The sequence below is a fragment of the Melopsittacus undulatus genome, chromosome Z (assembly GCF_012275295.1).
Source record: "Melopsittacus undulatus isolate bMelUnd1 chromosome Z, bMelUnd1.mat.Z, whole genome shotgun sequence".
NCBI classification, from domain to species: domain Eukaryota; kingdom Metazoa; phylum Chordata; class Aves; order Psittaciformes; family Psittaculidae; genus Melopsittacus; species Melopsittacus undulatus.
This window is the reverse complement of record NC_047557.1, coordinates 84,622,831-84,644,903: the sequence shown is the minus strand read 5'-3', so window position 1 is coordinate 84,644,903 and position 22,073 is coordinate 84,622,831. Positions and strand designations below refer to the sequence as shown.

Sequence of the window (22,073 nt, the reverse complement as noted above, 5' to 3'; positions counted from 1 at the left end):
CGTTCCTTTGGTTATATAAAAGGTAATTATTTTTCTGTAGTAATTTTATAGTGATTACAATGAGGTATCAGTATATATAATCTCTCTAAAGTGTGACTAGGGACTTGAAGCTTTTGAAGCACTACCTTATGCCTGTCTTCTTTACAGTTTCAAACTTTCAGTTTCTCTTCTTTAGGAATTTTAATAGTTCAGTTAGTGCCCTTCAGAAAAAGCATAAACTTTTTTTTGAGAATAGGGCTAACGTATTATTGAGTTACTTTTATTTTAGTTCCCTAACACCGGCTCTTTCTCTGCCATTGACTTTTAGTTTATTGCAAGGATTTGATGAGTATTCTGAAGTCACTGAGTGTGCAGGTGTAGGGCTTCTAAAGTTAAAGTTAAATTTTAGCTGGTGGAATTATGTCTTCCTTTTTTTATTATTAATAAAAATGTGATTGGTGCTGGAAATCAGTAATTAATGTTTCAGCATTATGCTTCCTGGCAGCAGATGAAAGAAACTAGCTGGAATAGACAGGATGTTAAAGTTCCAGTGCATTGCTTAAAATGTCAAAACTTTAATTTTATTCAGGTTAAGAAGACAAGTAATAAAATTGTAATTAATACAGATAACCTGTCTCAATTCTGGATCTACATACTGGCTTCAGTCTCTTTATTGCCTTCATGTCTTACTATACCAAACAGTAAAACTTACTTTATTTTTGTTGTTTGGTTGGTTTGTAGGGATTTTATGTGTTTGTTTTTGTTTGTTTGGTTGGTTGTTTCTTTGTTTAATTTGTGGGTTTGTTGGTTTGGGGTTTTTTTCACCCCGGAAATTTTACTTGTATATGTGCTAATATAAAATCTGAGCAAAACTAATATTAGTTACAAAGGCTTTTAGTTTTTGAGAAAAGTTTGATAGTGTCCAAGAAAAATTTATTTGGACTGCAGTAGAGACAGTTTTCAATCACAAGTCTTTATAAATGTTAGCCATTTATGACATTATAATATACACAGCTTTTAGTCTACTGCAATAAGGAAGGAAGGTGTACAAGATCTCACTGTTTGTCATTCTCTTATGAACTTGAGGTCCCTGGGCTAGATTTGGCCTTATAAGATTTTCACAGAGAAGTTCTTAAAAAGCTATCTTTGGGATCTCCCCAGCTGAGCAGCATCAGGAACAGTTGCTTGTAGTGTCCCTGTAGGGGAACAGAAGTCCACTACAAATCTTTTTTTTTCTACTGCCCTTTCCCAAAAGTGGTAATGTAATGTTCATTCTGGCTGATTTATCCTTAGACTTGTTCTGGGTCTGATGCTTACTCAAGAAACAGGCTAGGGATGATTAGGGAGTGCTAAGGGAAGGAAACAGTAACGTGCAAAAAATGTGCAGCAAGGATGTGGACGAGGTAGGATGCCATTAGTTCTCCTGTTCACAGAAGATTTACTTGATAGCAAAATTACATAGTCATCTGACTTTCTTTATGATGACATTTGTGTATGATTTTTGTCTGGTTTATCTGCTTCTCATTCCATATAGAAGTACTTGAAACGGTGGACTTTGTTGCACCTAATGAAAGAGTTGTTTTCAGAACCTGTGAAAGGGAGAGGCACTGTGTTGTCTTTCAAATGGTAAGAAACCAACCACAGGTACTCTGCTAGTAACAACATAGTTAAGGTAGTGCTAGTAACATTAATCACAGTCTAAAACAGCTGTCTGTACTGTAGACTATCAAATTACTTGATGCTTCAGATGGAGGTAAAGTTTCACACCAGATTTGTTGCAGAATTTTTGTTCTTTCATCATGATGCTGCATTATAAGCTCCCCATACAGCTGTTTTCAGAAGAGGTTATTAAGATGAATTCTGTTCTCTGTGACAGCCGTCTGATTTTGTAATCAGTATCTTTGATACATTTCTAAATGTACCATATATAAATTATGCTTCTGCGTGATCACGTATTTAAGTCTTACACTGTTCAGTAAAAAGTCTCACTGGAAGGACTGAAAGAAATGGCATTGGTTAGTGTAGATAAGAGAGCGTTAATGTCTGCATATAATATTACACAAATGGATTAAAGTCTGCCAGAGAGAAAAAGATAGTAATTTACTTTTTGAGACCTCTTTATGTAGGACAAGAGGTGATTTGGGTTAGTGGGAGGGAAGGAGTAAACTGCATTAGGTATTGAAAAAGACCTTTTTCAATGGCAATAACAGCCCTGGAATAGGTAGAGGCTGTAGAGTTATTATTAATGGAGCTTCTTAAGAACATGATAAATAAATTTCTAATTGTGATGGGCTTAGAACATTTGATACTGCTGTAGGTTAATATGCGTAGCTGCAAGTGAGTGCGTTTATTTTTTTAATTTGATGATATTTTATAATTATAAATCCTCTTGTTCTACCAACAGGGTTCAGCAGATGCTGAAAGAGCCCTAGCAGTAGCTAAACTTGTGTAAGTCATCTTCTCTCAGTCCTTCCTACCATGGGTTGGTTTGTTGTTTGTTTGGTTTGGTCTTTTTTACAGAGGAATTGTTTTGGAAGACATTTTTTTGTGAGGGTATCAAGGTAGGTCTTGATAAGACCGAGAGAAGTTCTAGAGAAGCTGCACAGTGAAGTGCACCATCTCAAAAGGCCAGTGATGTAACTACAACTTCTACTTAAAATTCTTGCTCAAAGCAGAAGCTTGCTAAGTTCTTTACTGAGATTGATGGTTTTATGTTGGTGCAGTGTGTACTTGATGTCTCCAATATGAAATTTCCCTGGGTATTGCAGAGCTGCAAGTAAGACAGATATGCCTGAAAATGTCTCCTACTGCTTGTGGTTTGAAGTCCTCAGGAAAGTATTGTACAGAAATAAATGTGTGTCTCAAACCTTTTTAAAAGATGTTTTTAAGTCTTCATTTAAAATAGATGGACGTTCCAATAGAACTTGCTTTAGTGATGGTGATGAATTTAGTGGTGGATATACTTACATATACTTAATCCTGTGTAAACTTATTTAAGATGAGTTTTTGCAGCTTCTGCACAACACTGGTCATTGAAACCTGTGGACTAACTGATCTTTAGGCCACAATTAAAATAAGTATGTAACTTCTTATATAAGTAAGAAGCTAAAAATTCAGAAGTCCAAATACAAACCTTAAATTCTCATTTAAGCCTTCACGACGAAACAGGAAGATGCCTGTTTCCTGATTTTTGTTCTAATATGCTAAGAAATATTTTAATTGTTTCTTTTCTTTCAGAGAGAATGATGTAGCTGGTATTGATATCAACATGGGATGCCCAAAGGAATATTCTACTAAGGTTACTTTTAAATAAGCTTTTTCGTTCTTGGACATGCGGAGTACGTGTTCGGGTTTTTTTGAGTTGAACAAATTTAAGCAGTAAAGTTTTCATGCAGATGAACTTGAGTTCATTTTTTGCAATAAGCAAAAGATTCTTGAAGTTGTCATGGCTATATGACAGTAAAGTAATACTCTGTTAGTAATCTCTCTTGAGAATAGGTTTGGTCATATAATCAAACATACAGTATCCTTAAGTGGATAAGCATGTATGTAGTTTGTAAGCTCAGGTTATTGTGGAGCAAGTGGTTGTTGTATTTGCTGTCAAAAAGACTACTGAATATTGAGAAAAACATAGTGAGGTTGCTAAATTGTATTACTGTACAAAGTTTAGAATTCTGAAAGCTCTGTCAGGCTGTGTAAGGTGGAATAAAATAAAGGGTTTGTTAGGGTTTTTTTAATGCCTTCCTGAGGTCACTAATCTGTTGAATGAGTGAAATATGTTTTGTCTAGCCTTAATAGGAGTCATAGTTTGTCATATGAGTAAGTAAACTTTGGCAGTTTATCAATCCTGAGTTCAATTATTGATCAGTTTTAAGTGTGAGGAGGATAGACCAGTTGAAACACGATTTTTTGAGTTAAACACATGCAGTTCTAAATTAGTCTTCTATAATCTGTGACTAAACAGAGTAGTCAAGCTGTTTGCTAGCACTGTTAAGCCAGTTAGTGTATAGGTAAAGGATCAATGAATTAGACCATGGATCTCCATTTTTATGTCAGATATTTTTGCAGAATAGATAAATATTGCACTTATCATTTCACTGCTTCTTAGTTTTGTAGGTTGGCTTTCACTCTGAAGAATAATTGTTTAAATTCTTCTAGTAGATTCCATCTAAATTGTGATTAATTTTACCCACATACATTTCTAGGATTTTTCAGGCTTTAATTCCATTAACTTCTTTGTTTTGATGATAACTATGAAAATGACAAGGTTAAGTGAGGTATGATAAAAATTAAAATTTGAATTTAAACAAATATGAAAATACTGATTTTCCCTGTTCTGGAGTCTTTATATATTTAGATTCTGTTGTTTCTGAACTTCCTCTTTTATTCTACAGATAGCTTTTGAGATAGTGGTATTATCAAGGAATCATAGTCATGCTGAGGACACATCGTTAAATTTATAATGGTCTCATGGTACTTCCATTAATGTTTTCTTTAGCCTTTATTACTTTCTGTTTTCTACCAAATTACATGGAAGACTATTTTATCCTTCCACAGAATCGTATTTAAGAATGAAACACCAAAACATCCTCCCTGTGCTAGGATGAAAGATCGAAAATGTAAATGCTGGTGGTTAATCTCCACAGGTAGTTTTGGGTCAAAAAAATTCGTGCAATTTTGAACGTATGTTTGCCTGTTGGCCTCCAGGTCTATGTATGCAAATGAAATAGTGCAGAAAGAACAGCTAAAATACTAAGTTGTTAAAATGTTCATAATTTGTGTTCAGTACAGCCACTTAATTTGTGTTAGCCTGTTTTTCTAACTGTAGAGTGTAGACAGAAACTATGGACATCAAGACCTCTCAAACATAGTGTACAATGTTAAAACAATAAATCTGTTCAGCTGTCACTTAATGAGTAGAAATTGAATGATTACAAATGCTAAAAATGGCTTTTTGAAATCCTGTCTGCTCCATAAAGTAATGGGAGCAAGCTGGTGTCCTGAATTACTGCATAATTATTCTGATACAGTTCTAGGCAATGTTTCACCAAAGCAAGTAGATGATCTTGAGGTCCTTTCCAATCCTAACTATTCTATGATTCTATGATTCACTAATGCTCCTGCATTTTAGGTTTTGTCATCTTCCCCACCCCCTTTTTGTTTTCCTCAGTATAATGTAGTACTTTTGCTGTGGTCTGATATTAAGCAAAATAATTGAGTTAAAAATGTGGTTGCCTAATGTGTAACAATTTCTATACTTTTTCCCAGGGAGGTATGGGAGCAGCACTGCTGTCTGATCCTGACAGAATAGAGTCTGTAAGTATCACCTTGTGGATTTTAAATTGCCTTGAAAAGTATTATATACTGTGATGCTCTACTGGAAAGGGGAATTAATGTATACAAGACAAATTTGTAAAAACTAGAATGGAATAATCAGTTTTAAATACTGAAATTAAGGTCATGGATAAATAATCCTGAGTTAGTTCTCCTGGTCATTGTCTGGACTATAAAACTGCTGCTTTCCTCCTTCTCAGTTTGAAAAATTTCACATGTAGCACTATATTTGAAGAGGGAGGAGTTTTATGTGCATATGCATTTAATTCTGTATAAAACACCATGTGTATCAGTATGAAAAAGGTTCATAAGTATGTATATATGTGTATATATATATGTTCACTTATATATCATAGAATCATAGAATAGTTAGGGTTGGAGAGGACCTTAAGATCATCTAGTTCCAACCCCTCTGCCATGGGCAGGGACACCTCCCACGAAACCATGTCACCCAAGGCTCTGTCCAGCCTGGCCTTGAACACCACCAGAGATGGAGCATTCACAACTTCCTTGGGCAACCCATTCCAGTGCCTCACCACCCGCACAGTAAAGAATTTCTTCCTTCTATCCAATCTAAACCTCCCCTGTTTAAGTTTTAAGCCATTACCTCTTGTCCTGTCACTACAGTCCCTAATGAAGAGTCCCTCCCCAGCATCCTTATAGGCCCCCTTCAGATACTGGAAGGCTGCTCTGAGGTCTCATGTATAAATATATATTAAAAAAAAAATATATATATATACATCTGTGTATATGTAATATGTTTATATAATATGGGTTTTTTTAATTTTTTTTTTCCTAAGGACTTCTAAGCTTCCTGGGATTAAACAGAGTCCAGACAATGCTCTGGGTTTCCAGGAACATTCTTAGTATTTAGCTATTTTATTTTCTTTCTGTATGAAGACTAGCTTCTTCATAATTCAGATGAATTGACTGTGAACTTTGTCTTGTTTCCCCATAGCTTTTAGTTGTTCACTGTATCTTCCTTCAGACTTCCTGGGGGCAATTCTAGTTTACAATTTACTTCTCAGTAATAACTGAGTCATGGTTCACAGTAGCTAATGTTTTCATTCTTCATTTCTTGTACTATCAGAAGTGTGCAGATCTAGACAAAAATACCAAAAGGATTTATCTGCCTTTTCCCATGGTACTCCTGAGTGTGATTTGGTTTAAGGGTTCTTTGGTGTAGCTCAGTCTTTTGAAGAGACCAGGCTTTCTTCACTGATCTCTATGACTCTTCTGAACCAGTCTCTTTCTGATCCCTGCAGTTTCTGCCTTTTCCTTCTGTCTAAAATGTATGCTGAGTCAGTCCTTTGTAAGTCCTTCTTTTTATTGCGGTAATGTCATTTGTCTTTGTAGGCTAGGAGGACTTACACAGTTTCCACAAGCTGATCCATTGGTTAGATACTGTTCATTGTAAGCTCAGATGTGAAAACAGGTTGTTTTGCATTGTTTATTTCCTTTTCTGATGACATGCCATTAGAAGGGAACATTATAACCATATAATGTGTTAGCCTTTTGCCAAATCTAAGAAACTCTCGGTGTGAAGAGCCACATTATTAGTGAAGCTGTATAAACCGACCATTCAGCAGCTGGAAGCATTACTAATTGTGCTAAAGCAAGTGTTTAAGTGCAATAGACTGGATCTGTTACTCTCTTTCATTAGCTGGTAGGAAAAGCAAAAGTACAAGTGATCTAGTCGTGATCTCGAACTATTTTTGCCAATTGTATCAGTCTCAATTTTCCAAAAGAGAGCACAGAATCAGGTTGAGTGTTGCTGTCTACAGAAAGTCAGCTAACAATACAGAGCTGGAGCCAGAACCAAATTTTTTAAGGCCTACATGGTGTTCACCTACATAGTGAATTAGGTAAGGTGGGTGACACCATCCAGAATTAAATTGTAATTTATAAAGTATGAGGTGATGAAGGCTGGAAAAAAAAATTAGGAGTGGGAACTGAAAGGAAAATAACATGCTAGAAGTAAATCTAGCAAAAATTTCTCACAGGAATGAGAAGCAGTTGTAAATATGATTGCTAGCAGCTTCCCTTCCCCTCTACAAATATTACATTTCATTTCTGTCTTCAGAAGAACAGGGAACTTGGTGTTCAAAAATTTGGAATTGTTCTTTTAATTTAAGATGCTAATAAGCAGTAAAATCTTAGGCATAAAAATTATTCTTAGCTGCAAAGGGGTAACTGAACTCATAGCCTGCAAAAGAGATCTGTAATTATAGTTCCAAATCAAGCTTTCCATATGATTAAAAAATGCAGGGTGTGGTTCTCACTCTGGAATCTGTAATGAGGCTGACACAGAAAGCTTGTAAGATCTGCTGATGAAGTTATTGCAGGAAAAATGGTATAGTGATGATGTTTGGAAAATTACGTCATTTCAGTTTCATTTCAATGCAAATATAGTACATATTAAAAATAATGAAGAGGAGTTTTAGATATCTTTCTTGGACCTTACTGTTTTATTTGAGAGAATCCTGCTTAGGAAAGATTTCAGTAGCCAGTGCAAGGTGACACTTGCCAGCTGTTAAGGGCTTGTGAGCACTAGTTGTAACAGCTTTTTGTATTTAGAATCTAATAGTGCGGTAACTAAACTTCAAGTTTCACAGTATACAAAACTTTGAAGGAAATAATTTACCTGCGGAACCATCCATTTTATAAAAGAGAAGTGTACTCAGACTAGCATGTGTGATAATATCTCAAAAAACAGTTGAAAACCAAGTATTTTTCTGGTAACAATCAGGATCATCTGATTTCCACTCTTTTATTTAGACAGCTATTGAATTTCTGATACCACTTACTGTATAGTTATGCAGTGACTTAAACATATATAGGCCATTATGTGGCCCTTTCAAGTATGGTCTGTTGGTCTTAAATTCAGCCTGTGGAAAAGAGATTTTGTGTAGCCTAGTTTTTAGATGGTTAAACTAACAACTGCTCATTTATCTGCTTATTCTAAGTTTGTTTTAATGTATAAAATGTGTTTTGTGTTAAGCATGGAATTCAGTTTATAATTTTCTTTTAGAAGATTTAATGATGTTGTTTGAGATTTCATTTTGAGTTTTTCATTTTGAGACTTTAATTTTTAAAAAAAGAATCTCTTTTTCTGGAATACTTATATTTACTTTTCATAAGAAGCTCACAGCTCAAAAACTCTGAAAGCAGCTGCATGAAAATGAAAAACTTTTGCACTTTATTTTGAAATTATCAGAGTTTACTAGTTGCCTCATTCCAAAAGCAGCAGCAGATAATAGTTCTATAAAACTCCAGTTAAAATAAAAAAAAAATGGAAATAAAAATTATTTGGACTAGAAATAGGTTTTTATATTAGTCGGATAAAATGATATACTTAATTGCATGTATATGTCTAGCATGTAAGATTCTTTATAGAGGAACATTAGTGTTACATTTTTCTAATTTCTTTGTATCTTGGAGAGAGAAATAGAGGAACACTAAGTAGTATTACATTGTGCTTATTTCTTTGTATCTTCAAAAGAGAAAGGAGGAGAGCTTTATTAACCTCACTGTTGTGATCATGTTTTTTTTTCTTTTCCTTTTTCCAGATACTGACTACCCTTGTTAAAGGAATTTGTAAACCGGTAACCTGCAAAATCCGCATTTTGCCCTCAGTAAGAACAAATTGTTATGCTAAAGTGTTTAGCTGTTGCTTATTTTTGTGATTTAAAAATGAATTATGATGTACAGTATTCTAGTATACTGGCATTTTAGGCCTGCTATTGTGAAATAGCACTTGGAATTATAATATCTCTTTGGGATGCTGTCATGACCTGAAGGGTTATCTGCTCTTTGGGCATATAGATACCATGATGGTGCATTTCTTGGGTTCCATGATACACAAGGACTCAGAAACTTTTAGCCTCTGAATTCCTCAACTTTATTATGTTACAGCAAATAGCACAAAAATCACTGTAGTAAATATGCTAAATAAAGCAAGATACAAGTATATCTATCTCAAGCTACTGCACATTATTAGCAGCAATAAACAATAATATGACAGCAATGATTAATATGGCAGCAATCAGTAATAGCAACAATCAGTAACAGAAAAAGCGAGTATGTGTATACTATTATAGGTTAGTATAAACTTACCAGTAGTGAAGCAACTTTATCAATAATGCAACAGTAGATCTGATAGAATTCTTTATGCATATATATGTGTATGTTCATGGTATAAGACTGCTTCCTTTCAGAAGGAAACCAAATTGTCCCAGACAGAAGGAGAAAGTGATCCCAGATGGGAACCCAAGCATCCCAGGAGTAGGAAGACAAACTGAACCAACTCCAAAAGTAGGCCTGGATGGGGACCAATAAAGTAACAGAGATTCACTCCAAAGATTATCTGTGTCATGGAGTTTGGAGTCAGCCAGGCATCCTTGGCACAATTCAGTGATCTCATAGAAAATTTACCTGGAGACTTTAACCTGTTTAGGAAAAGTATGTGCAGCATGGGAACTTGTCAAGAGGCTCTATTTTTTGGATAAAAATGAAATAATTTTCATGACCTAGAAACACAAGAGGGAGTAGAACACCACCCCTGGAGCAGCTAGTAGATGCTGTTAATTCCTGCTTTTCACCTGGGGCAGCCAATAGATGATTGTTTTTTATTCTTCCAGATAATTTTTTTTCCCAGACTTTTTCTGTTCTTGCAGTTTGAACAGCCAATGGCAATTACATATTGTTTCTTTCTCGGGATGTTTTTTCCTTTTTCTAGACTATTTTTACTTTTTCACATGATGAGCTGCTGATATGGTTCCTTAGGTTTACACTTACTGATGGTGTCTCAAGATGTGTCCAGCTGCACTTACCAGGGATACCTTGGGTTCACAGGCCTAGTTCCCAGGCTGGTGGTTTTCTGACTGGCTGGCATTTTCTCTCTTAGTATTTTTCAGAAGATATTTTTTTCTGTTTGGTAATTTTCCCCTTACAACCAGGTGCCATTACTGGCTACTCACATCAGACACCAAACTTTGTTTCTCCTCTCTAAAAAGTCAAGAAAATACTAAACATTAGATGTGTACACGTTTTTATTCCATTGAACTCCAAATGTGGATACTTTCATTAAAGAAGTATTTTAGTCCTGTTAATTGTAACCTGTTGAGTTAATCCCAAAGCTTTTGCTGGTGGATAAGCACTAAATGAAAATAAAAAGGAAAAATGCGCTCATTTTAGAAGATGACTGACAAGTTTGGAATTGACTGAGCATAATATCATGTGTACATAAGAAGTGTGCAATGAACTTTGAATTTCTTCAATCAGCTTGAAGTTTAATCTTCAAGGGAAGATGACTATGGTGTTACTTGTCCAAATTCCAACATTCAAATTAACAATGAAGATTTCAGTAATGAAATAGTGTTTATAAAAGAAACTGCCTGTACTTTATAAACTACTGGTATTCTACACTGCAAAGAAATTTTGCATTTGCATCCAGTGATACCTGAATTAAAAACAACTTCTGCAGCCTTTTTAGAAAATCTTTGATGGACTGAAGTACTGAAATTGCTAGCTTATACAAGGAGGTTCAGAATCTTCCTTCTCAGTAACAGCAATCTCATTGCAATTAGAATTATTTTTGTCTGGTGATTCTTGGGTACAGTCATTAATTTCAAAGAAATTATGGTAAGACTGTTATATTGCTAAAGCTGTTGCATATTGTTTTCTCAGCATTTTGCTAGAATTTAATTACGAACATAGTGAAAATATAGTGGTGATTTTCTCTTTACAGCTGATGTAGCTTCCTTACTGTTTTTTTTTTTTTCTCCAGTTGAATTCCCTGTATTTTTAAATCTCCAGGAGACAATGTGCCTTCTCTTTTAATGACTGGTTATTTTGCAGTTCTGTATTTAATTATGTGCCTAGATATCATAATTGCGTATGACCTGGATGAGTATTTCTGTAGATGGATGAACTGTAACTGAGCTAGCTATTGTCCGAAAGTCATTCACATGTGCACTTAAAATGATAAAATGAATAAATGAAGCCTGTGTCAAAAGAATCAGTAACTGTCTAAGTTAGTTTTGATTCTGAAGGTGCTAAATGAGAGAACTGGCACATCTCCAGTTTATATCCTGCAGCTATCCTAGAGCCTTTTCCTTTTTGTTTCAGCCTATTTTCCCATAACATTGTCCATCAGAACAGCAGGTGAGCTGCTGTCATTCCGTCCTTGCCAGCTGGAAGATGTTGCACTTCTTAATCCGAATGTGCTGGGTTTGTGATGAGCTACAGATCATTCTCCAGCTTTTGAAAAAAAAATTTGTCTCATCTTTTTTATGTTCTCCCTTTCCACAAAGCTGCATAAGGCAGGCTAATCCAGCATTGTGTCAAATTTCCTTCTGCCTTTTAGCAGCATCTTAACTCTTTGAAGGTACACTGTGAGCGTCTCCTTTTTCCCCTCTGTCTTTTAATACACTGGTCAGGTATGAGTATCCCTGGAATGTTTTAGATACTAGTTAACATTTTTAAGACACATGTGAGAGGAATATTTATGAATGTGTGATTACATGTTACATTGATTTCAGAAAGGATCCTTGTATTAAGATGCATTCAAATGATAATTCACAGAGTACTCATTAGATAGGACTTTCTAATTACATGTTTTGGGTCATTTTCAAATGATAGTCTGAAAACCTGTTGGACAATATTCTCTTATTACAAAATCCTGTGTTACCTGGTTTGAGAAAGTTTGTGATCTGTAGTTTCAAGGAAGTATCGAAAACAGTTTTGTTATTTTTGACATAATATTTAGTACTTTGCTTGAGGATATGAGATTATGCACTTTGGGGTCTACTGCTGAAATACAGGAATCATAGCCCTCTGATAAAAGTCTTTCAACATTTGTTTCTACAGCAGTCACATGATGGTTATTCCTTTTTCTTTGAACTAAAATCATGTCATTCTCTCTTATCCCTTAGGTGGAGGATACTGTGAACCTGGTAAAGAGAATAGAAAAAACTGGTGTTGCAGCCATTGCAGTCCATGGAAGGTAAATCCAGTTTAGGAAAGAAAGACTTTAATTTTTTTTAGTTTGCTGACGAATGTAGCACAGTAAGATCTGACTAGAGTATACCCTACATGTAATACACGTTTCTGATTTCAGCTGCTAATGAGATCTGTATTATAGAAAATCAGGCCTATAATTAGGCAACTGAACTGCTTGCTGCTATTTTTCTTAAGTTTTTGTTTCAAAGACCAAAACAAACTAAAATTATTTTTCGTCCTCTGTATCTAAAATTGCTGCTTATGTGGCTATGGAATTACGATAACAATGTTTTAAAATGCATTTGACATAAAATAATTTTGTGTTAAAAAATAAATATATATATAAAGTAAAAAAGCAGAAATAAGTATGTCTCAATAATCCTTAGTCATGTCTGCTGTGATTCAGATATGTACAAACTCCACAGGAAACCTTTGGTTTTGTCTTTTGTTTGTTGGAAAGGAAGAAAGAGGAGAGGCCTCAGCACCCTGTCCACTGTGATGTGATCAAAGCCATTTCTGAAGCAGTCTCCATTCCAGTAATAGCAAAGTAAGTTCAACTGTAAGTTCAAAGTAAGTTCATTACTGCCAAATGCCTGTACCTAACTTAAGATTTGCAAATGCAGGAAAAATCTTTCACATAGGGCTAATCAGAAGTTACTTTCTACCGAGGATCAGATCTGAACAGAGATAGCAGTGACAAAAGTTGGCCTTATGAAATATCACCATACCTCAGTTTTCGATTTAAAAATTTCATATATTTTTCAAAAAGGTATTACTTTTGTGTGTCACAGTCTATCCTGGTTGAATCCAGCACTTAAATTCTCTGTGTTTTTAAGCCCTATGCAGCGACTGGTTATATATAAAATGATCTTGAAGTCCTTTCCAACCCTTACTATTCTATGATTCTATGATTCTGTAACTCTATCACTGTGTATCTTGGGCGCTTGTACATCAAATATCACCTGTCCCACTGCTCAAAACCAGTGTTATATCCTGTGGCCTTACACTTTTTGTAAGACCTCTGTAATGGCCAGACATATGGACATGATCCCACTGAATCTCTGCTTGTATCAATAGATTCTTCAGTAACAATGTCCCAGTAAAATAAGTAACTTAGTCTTAGAAAACTTTAGCTACAAACAGGTGAATTTTAAGAGTGATTTTGGAAGCAGAGGTAATGTAAAGTATCAAGCTGTATCAAAATGTATCTGATCTACCTGACCAACATCTTCAGAAGTTTGACCTCTTCACAAGTGGTAGTAGGATATCCTTGGCCAGAGAAGCAGCACCCTTAATTTATTCACAGGAATGAATAAAAGAAGTAGATTGATCCTAGAAAAAGACAAGAAGGTTGAATTGATTCTATGATTTCTAGAATATTACTGTGTTAATGGAATAATCTTTCACTAGTATAGGAAATGTGCTTGTTCTGTCTTCTCAGCATAAATGTCTGGTTTTAAAGTAATTTATCATTTTATAGTTTTTGAGTTCGACATTGTTTTTTTGCTTTTGAAGGGATAAAGATCCTACTTCGTAGTTCAACAGTCCAACTTTTACATTTAAAAGATGTAGTGTCGGGAAACATTAAAAGAAAGAAAAAGTGGTTTAAGTATTCTTTTCGCTTTCTAACACATCTGATCTGCTGACTTGAAAGCAAAGGCAGTACAACAGAAGCAGTGTAACCTTCTCTTAACGTTGAAGTGCTCCATGATTGATCTAGGCATGTTACTTGTAGTTACACTTTATATATTAGTTCCAGAGTGAAACAGAATGATGCTGCCCATACTTGTTCTTAGTATGCAACAAAATTAATATGACCTTGAAGGTTACAGAACTGGCAAAAACAAGGTATCATTATCATCTACAATATGGAAATTATTCTCTTTGAGCCTTAAATATTAAAAGTGTGTGAAAATACAGTTTGTGGAAAACACACAGTTTGTGGAAAACACAAACTATTCTTTCCTCATAGTCTTCTGCTTTCAAGAGAAGCATGCAGATAATGAAAAGTACTATATAAAATCAGTGTTTTACTGAGCTATTGCTAATAAAGCTGTCAGAGAACACGTTTGTTCTCTTAAATTTGATATTATATCCTAAGTTGACTCTGCCACCATAAATAGTGTAATATCACATGGAAATACAAGGCTGTGTTAAAGTAGAAATAGTAGCAAATAAAACTTGATGAAAACTTAATAAAGCATGATTATAACAATGATATTATTTTCAGTGGAGGATCTCACGACTTCATCAAAGAATATATGGACATTGAGAACTTCCAGAAAGCAACAGCTGCCTCATCTGTAATGATAGCTCGTGCTGCCATGTGGAACCCATCTATCTTCAGAAAAGAGGGTTTTGTTCCTTTGAAGGACGTAATGCAAAATTACATCAAATATGTATGTTTTTCTTTAAATCTTACTTGTAGTTAGCATTATTTAGATTTGTTAATCAAACTCTTACTATGCTATTTTAGCTCCTCTTAGCCCCAGAGCCTTAGGCTCTGGGGATATTTTAACATACTGCATATGACGTGAATCTTGCAAATCAACCACTGCCTCCTCTGTTATATTTTGTTCAGAAAAAAGGGATTCAGAAATCTGTATTCAGAAGACAGTCTTTCTGGATGATTCTTTTCTCATGTACCATGCTTTTTAACCCTAGTTTCTTGGGAATATTTATGAGGCTTACATGGCTATCTAAAAATGTCTGGGAATGTAAAGCTAATGACATGTAGGAGAACTCTCTTGATGTTAGAGTTGTGCAAATAATATCAAACAGAAAAGCTAAGGAATATTAAGTACTGAGTTGCTGCTAGATTAAATTTTAGAAAATAACTGCTTTTCACAAATACTGTCAAGAGTTTTTAACAGCGGGAAAGCAAAGGCAATGATTTGCCAATAAAGTAATGCTGTAGAATATTTTAAGGCCCTTTCCAACCCTAACTCTTCTGTGATTCTATGATAGTAGTACAGTTCCGTTTGCTGAGTCACTTGTTACAGAAAGCTTTATTGATTATTTAAAATTTTAGTAACAATATGAAATTAATCAGAAATCTGTGACCTTGTTCATGCCATCAATTCAAAATTTTGGGGGTTTTATAAATTCGAATTGCCATTAACTAGTTACCAAAATATCACAACATTGCTAGTCAGTATGTACACTGGCCAGCTCTTTCTTATTAAGTATATTAAAAAGTTGAACTCTGGTTCATGAAAGCATGCCAGAATAATCAGATTATACTCACATTCAGGAGTAGTCTTGAGTATGTTGCTGGTTTCCCTTTCAAAAACGATTTTGAAAGTCATCAAGAGACATGAGCATTATATAAGATAAATTTGTTTGGTATGTTTTTATATACATTGTCTCTCTCCTTCAGGCAGTGAGGTATGATAATCACTATACCAACACAAAGTACTGTTTATGTCAGATGTTAAGGGAACAGTTGGAAACTACTCAGGGTAAGAAGCTGCATGCTGCACAGTCCACACAGGAGATCTGGTAAGCAAGTACTTCAAAAGCAGGAAGCAGGAGTTGTACTCTCTGTCAGACTTGCATTTCTCTGTCTCTAGTATTGCTTAGTATCTCATACTCTCAGAAAAAGTTGCAAAAAACAAAATAAACCAAACAAAAAAGCCCTGTTAGTGAGATGTGCAATAAACTTTCCAGGTTAAAATACAATAAACTATTCTAGGTTTTTTTCCATGCTCAGATTTTAAAGCTTTAAGCCTCATGTTTATGTATTCAACATACCAATTTAAGTGGTGCCTCACCGAGAGAGTATTTTTCTAATATTTACATTAACTGATTAAGAAAAGTTCCAGCATTCTCTAGTGTAGTCTGGAGCCTTAATAGTGTAGAACTTGTCTTCTCCCAGGGATATTTATTTGTTTTAACTTTTCCTTTTCCATGTTGTTTTTTTAATGTTACTGGAATGTTCATGACAAGGTGTTCTTTTAAAATTAACATTTAGAGATAAACTAAAACCAATGTATATAGGTCACCTATATATCACTTAGATGTATTTCTTTTGTGCTGCTTTTCACACCTGAAATATCCTAATGAATAATGACAACCTTTTCGAGGAAATGTAGTAGCTTTAGTGAATCTTTTGATCCTGGACATATGAAACAGTCTAAATGAAATTTCTCAGATTGAGAGAAAAAGGAGAGAAGGAAAAGTCTGAGAGAAACCATAAAATAAACATGTGATTAAAGGATTCACACAGAATGGAGGGGCATTCAGGTTTTGGCCTGGGTCTGAAACTGCTTGTGTCGTACCATGTTGTCTGCTATAATTATCCTTCTGATGGAATGGAAGGCAATAGAGGGTTTTTTTTGTTTTGTTTTTTTTTTAATAAAACAGTTTGAAGCTGTTTGTTATCGTACGCGTATGAAAATGGATAGAAATGTTGAAAGCTTGAAGTATTTTGCATGTGGAGTTCTTGTTTTCTAGCAAACCCTAATAGGCATCCTGTCCTTGTTCAAAATGAATGAAAATGCCTGCAATCCTTTTGCCAGTTTATTGTGATTTACCAGTTTTGGCTCTCTCTAAACACTGCTGTTCATGATTATTACATTACAACACAATGAAAGGAATTTGTATTTTACATATGTGAGGAGCTAGCCTTCATTATTTGTAAAGGAACAGTGGAATCCATGAGCAACATTTAAACTTTGCAAGTTGCTTTTCCCTTTTACAATGTAAATAATGAAACAATTTTAGTATAGTACCTTACTATCCATTTTGCTTATAGTTTTCCAATATGGTTAGAAGAGAGATAGTATAGCTTGAAACTGAAACAATCTTCTACAGCCTCAAAAAAATCTTCTCCAAAAGAGTGGTGGTGTTTTCTACAAAATGAATAGTAATGCATATTATGCGAAGAAAAGAAATTGTAAAGTAAGAGTCAATTCTTTAAACAAAATATTAACAGAGTCACAGTTTATAGACATGAACGCTGAACAGAGGTCTAGTGTAGAAGTTTTTGGTGGTGATGGGATGTTACACCCATTTGTGATTTTAACTTCAGTACTGAATGCAAGACAACAGGCTGCTGCATTTCAGACAAAAAAAGTTACATAACAGTACATGATAAATTATCTGATCTTAGAAGCATCAGTAAGTACTATTCAGCTTCATTGCTTTTCCACTTTAGAACACTGAAGATGGCTTTGTGCTCAGAATTTGTTTTGTCATTGAGCAGCCCTATACCAATGAGCATTCTTGTAGCAGCTAGAAAGTAAGTTTTATTACACTGCAGGTTTTATTGTTATCACCTGTAGAAAATGAATAGTCTCCATTTTTTAAAGTAGATGCAGCCTGGCGTGGATCTGAAATTTTAAGGATTTGAGGCTCTTGTGTTTGACCCAAACCCTGGTTGCTTGTTCCCTTGCATTTGGGCTTGTGAATAATCTTTTGAAGTTAGAAAAACATAGATTTTGAGATATTTGGTTGTTAGTGTTTATTTCTTATAGTATTTTTAAATACTAAATTTGAAAGAAGAACCAATTTCCTACTTTTTCCTCATACTGCCCTTATGTAGTTGAGTCACTCTAAGATGTTCTTTTTTGATTAATTCACCTGCAATTTATTAATTTAGCTAATAAACTGAGCATTGCAGAGACAGTATTTTGGATTGATTCTTCCTGAACTTTCAGGCTACAGATAGAATATAAAATGCTGGAAATGAGAGCGTTCGTTTTCTACTTATGGCTCAAAATTATCTGATAGGAATTGGAGGAGGAAACAATAAAATGTCACTGTGCAGAATATGGCTGCACTTCCATGTGATTCTCTGTACATATATACTCTACTTAAATACAATCGATTTCTATATTTTTCTCTATCATAATGTGATACAAAAATTTGCAAGATGATTTCTAATACAAAGGAATTCTGCTTGAATAGTGAAGCCTTTGAAATGGCTGACTTCTATGAAAAATCAACAGCTATTTTTGAAGCAAAGAAAACATCTTCAGAAACTGAGACCCAAGATGAAGATGACCAGCTGGAAGATCCAGATGTCATAAAAATGGCTGTTAGATTTGACAAGTAAGAACGCAAATTAAATTTTTCACTATCTTGCATGTGTACATAAAATCTGAATTTCAGCACCTTATAGCTTTTTTTGTTAAGTAACAGTTTGCATATCAGAGCTTACTGAGCAAATTTTTATGAAGCAATTTGTGTACATCATTACATAACCACTAGCTTCACCACTTTTCCTGTGCTATTGGGATGTCATAACATGTTCTTTAGCTCCAGGCTTCATGAAACTGCTTAATTCTCTCAGTTAACTTATTAAAAATTCTGAGTGATTAAAAAAAAATCAAACATCTGTATGTAGAAGAATGTGAGTATACAAAGATATACAGTTCAGTTGTTGTTTTTAGTGAAATTTGACTAAAACACAATACGTTCTAGAAAATGTTCTGCGCAAGTTTCAGGATACTCTTTTCTAAGCAAAAAACATATGTGCTCATCTGCAGTCTTATAAACATGTTCCAGTCATAAGGAATTAATTGGAAAACTAATTCATGATGTTATAAACAATATTACTCTAAGTGACCTTGGATTATAATCTGTGAAGTTTATAGAATTGCTGTTGTTTTCCATGTTATATCAGTGTTTGCTATTTTTGCTATGTTTGCTATTAAGTCTGTCAAATAGCTCAAAGTAAAGTATGATATAAAATGCTACCTGACTCCCTGAATACAGTGGCTTTATAGTATTTCTCTTTTTTTTCTGCCAAGTACAAGAGGCTATAATTCCATGTCAATATCTGAATCAATGCCTACCTTTCCTAACTTACTTTATTTGATAAATTTGCTGTCATAACAGAAGCAGCTTTTCTTTTTTTCTAGTGTTTAACCTTATATTGCTACTTATAATAAGCAATGTCAAACTGTATCTTTATTCTGTGTCATATGTTTAGTTAGAATCTCCTTTCTGGTATGTATTTTTTCTTTAGTTGCGTTACTACAAGATGTGAATATTTGGAAAGAATTAATAGAAAAATTTAGATTTTATTTTAGGTGTTACATTAGACATACTATTTTTCTGATAGACTTATCTAGTAAGAAAGCAACATTTTTCTCATAGTTTGAGCTGTAAAATTAAACCACAAAGAATAACTGGTAATAAAATAAGCATCATGATTTGTTTAAAATAGAACTCTGCACAGTTGTTGACCACAAATTTTTCTGTCTAGGCGAGAATATCCACCACAGATTACTCCAAAAATGTATCTTCTGGAGTGGTGTAGGAAAGAAAAGCATCCTCAGCCTGTTTATGAAACTGTGAGTTAATGAAGAAACCCTTTCAGTCCTATTCCTCTGCCTTGTCTATTAAATTCAGTATTTTAGAACTCAAGCTAGTGAGAAATTCTGCTTCCCATTCTAGCATAGCTCTTGAGTAAGCAGCTTCAGAAATGGTAATACACATTACCATGGAATTTGTATGTTGAAATATGGAAAATATGGAAATAACATCTTATTTCATTAGAAAATAAAAATCTTAAAGTCAGACCTTCAGTCTGATTTTAATTCACATGTGGAAGAAATTGCTTTAACTACAGGTCATTACATGGGAGGCCATGACTGACTGACTTTTACTTCCTCTGTGAGGTAAAGCATTTGGATTCAGAATGTTTTCTCTGTTGCATGCTGTTACAGGTAGGAACTATAAGCAACAGGAGCAACTGCTTTGTTAGATGGGATATTATTTGTTTTGGGTTTTTTTTTAAGCAAAAATGCTTGCAGTTTGGCCAATTTCTTTATATCTTCTAATCTTAAATATGCAAGTTTAAACTCGTGGTGTGATTTACAATATTTTTAAAGGTGGTACTTGATTGTGGTGTAAAGAATAACAAAAGACTTAACGTTGTTTGCTCTGTAAGTGACATTGCTGTTTTTTGACAGCCTACTCCCTTTTAATTCTTTTTGTTTTATTCCAGGTTCAAAGACCACTGGATAGATTATTCTGTTCAGTAGTGACAGTAGCTGAGCAAAAGTACAGATCAACTCTCTGGTAAGCAATTCTTAATGTTTTTTTCAGCTCTGTTGTAATTGTTTCTGAATTTTTGCATGAAACTTGCAATGAAAATGTACTGAAGTTTATCCCACTTGACTTAGATAGAAGTCAGCTAAAAGCTACCTTCTAAAGCTACTCTGGGAGGGAGAAAGGATTAAAAATTTCTGAGAATTGTCTGTGATAAGAGGAAGTAAGTGTTAGTATAATCAAGTCAACCGTTACAGATTTTAATTAATTTAGTACATTAGTCCACAAATTGTATTGGATGGGGAGCAAATAGGTGATATGGTTCAGTGTGTCTGTGAAGAGGTCAGAAGCTAAACCAAGGGAAGCAGAAGGGAATGTTGGAGGAGGTAATGTCTTCAGCCACTATAGCAGTTCCAGTCTCAATAACAAGTTAGGATTAAGTGTCCATATGCAGTGAAGGGCAGGGCAGTTTAATGGCTTCTCAGAGGTCACAGTTAATCAACAGTTTCAACCAGGGCTGCTCTGAAGTTGTGACAGTATTTTATGCAGTCATCTGTTAACACTGAAGTTGACTTCAGGCATTTGCCACCTGCATTGATCTTGATTTAACTGCAAAGCTAGAGTTCAGCACTGAACATTTTAAAGAGGACAGATGCATGCGAGGGTTATTGGTGCTTTCAGCACTCCAACTCAGAGACTTTAGGAAGTTCATCTGATAAAAACTTCGAGAAGAAAATGTTTTCAAATACAGAATTTCACAAATGTGTGATCTGCAGTCCTTCTCAGAAATGACGGAATTTTTATTATTACAGAGCAGTTCCTGCTTGTGTCAGGGTCAGTGAACTTGTAGACTTAGCAGAGTTTATATTTGGACCTGACTATTTCAAGAAAATTGATCTTTCAAAACTCAGTTATTTGTATGGTAAACATATTTGTAGAAGTAAACTTCCCGAGGATTGCAACCACTTCTGCCAAACAAACATTGACTTCATACCTTTGAAATGAGAGTTTGAGACACAGGATCTGATAGAAACAGATTTTATAAGAGTATTACATCAGGAGTGGTACATCAACATTGACACCTAGCAAGACTCAATTTCTGGAACTAACCAATTTTGTTCTCCTGCTATGACATGACTGCAGATGCTGTTATTTCACAGTGTTGCATCAGAGACACATAATGGATTGTCTCTTGACAGTGTAGTGACTTCAGTTTCTACTTTTACCTGTGCTTTGTCTGCTTTGCTCTTCAGGGACAAGTCAAAGAAACTAGCAGAACAGGCTGCAGCTATTGTCTGTCTGAGAACATTGGGTGTCCCAGAGGGAAAGCTGTGTGAGGGAGAAAATCACCTGATTAGCAAACGCAAGAGGGAAGACCAAGAGCACTTGAATAACAGAGACCATGGAGAAGATCTTGCTGAGCCTTCCCATAAAAAAGCTAATTTTATTGAAGAAAGTTCTGACAGGAATGTGCCTAAGATGCCACAATAGCATGAAAAATAGTGGTTTCACACCTGGGCAGCTGCAAATTAACTCGTTTGTATATCTTGCTCTTTATATTTCATTTGGATTCTCTTAGAGACAGATAAATTCTCCCGTTGTGAAAAATGCCAATGAGATGTTTACTGCTCACCCACCACTCATAGTCTCTATGGTGCCTTTCAAACACAATAAATTAGCAGCTTGATTTTAAAGAACATTGGGAAGATTATCCTAAATAATAAATTTTTTAAAAATACCAGATATTGTCACAGCAA

At 34.7% G+C, this 22,073-nt stretch overlaps 1 protein-coding gene across 3 annotated transcripts in view; it reads left to right on the top strand.

Moving 5' to 3' along the window:
• DUS2 (dihydrouridine synthase 2) overlaps positions 1-22,073 on the top strand; it is a 27,388-nt gene extending 5,315 nt beyond the window's left edge. For 2 of the 3 annotated variants that reach the window (XM_034072621.1, XM_031051812.1), the window contains exons 4-16: positions 1,514-1,605; positions 2,384-2,427; positions 3,217-3,277; positions 5,248-5,295; positions 8,883-8,948; positions 12,249-12,319; positions 12,776-12,862; positions 14,546-14,714; positions 15,695-15,816; positions 18,226-18,369; positions 19,529-19,616; positions 20,273-20,346; positions 21,570-21,807. In XM_034072621.1, coding sequence (XP_033928512.1) covers positions 1,514-1,605; positions 2,384-2,427; positions 3,217-3,277; positions 5,248-5,295; positions 8,883-8,948; positions 12,249-12,319; positions 12,776-12,862; positions 14,546-14,714; positions 15,695-15,816; positions 18,226-18,369; positions 19,529-19,616; positions 20,273-20,346; positions 21,570-21,807 — 1,304 coding nt within the window. Of the gene's footprint in view, positions 1-1,513; positions 1,606-2,383; positions 2,428-3,216; positions 3,278-5,247; positions 5,296-8,882; positions 8,949-12,248; positions 12,320-12,775; positions 12,863-14,545; positions 14,715-15,694; positions 15,817-18,225; positions 18,370-19,528; positions 19,617-20,272; positions 20,347-21,569 lie in introns of all 3 variants that reach the window. The other variant, XM_005152234.2, reaches the window with a different exon arrangement.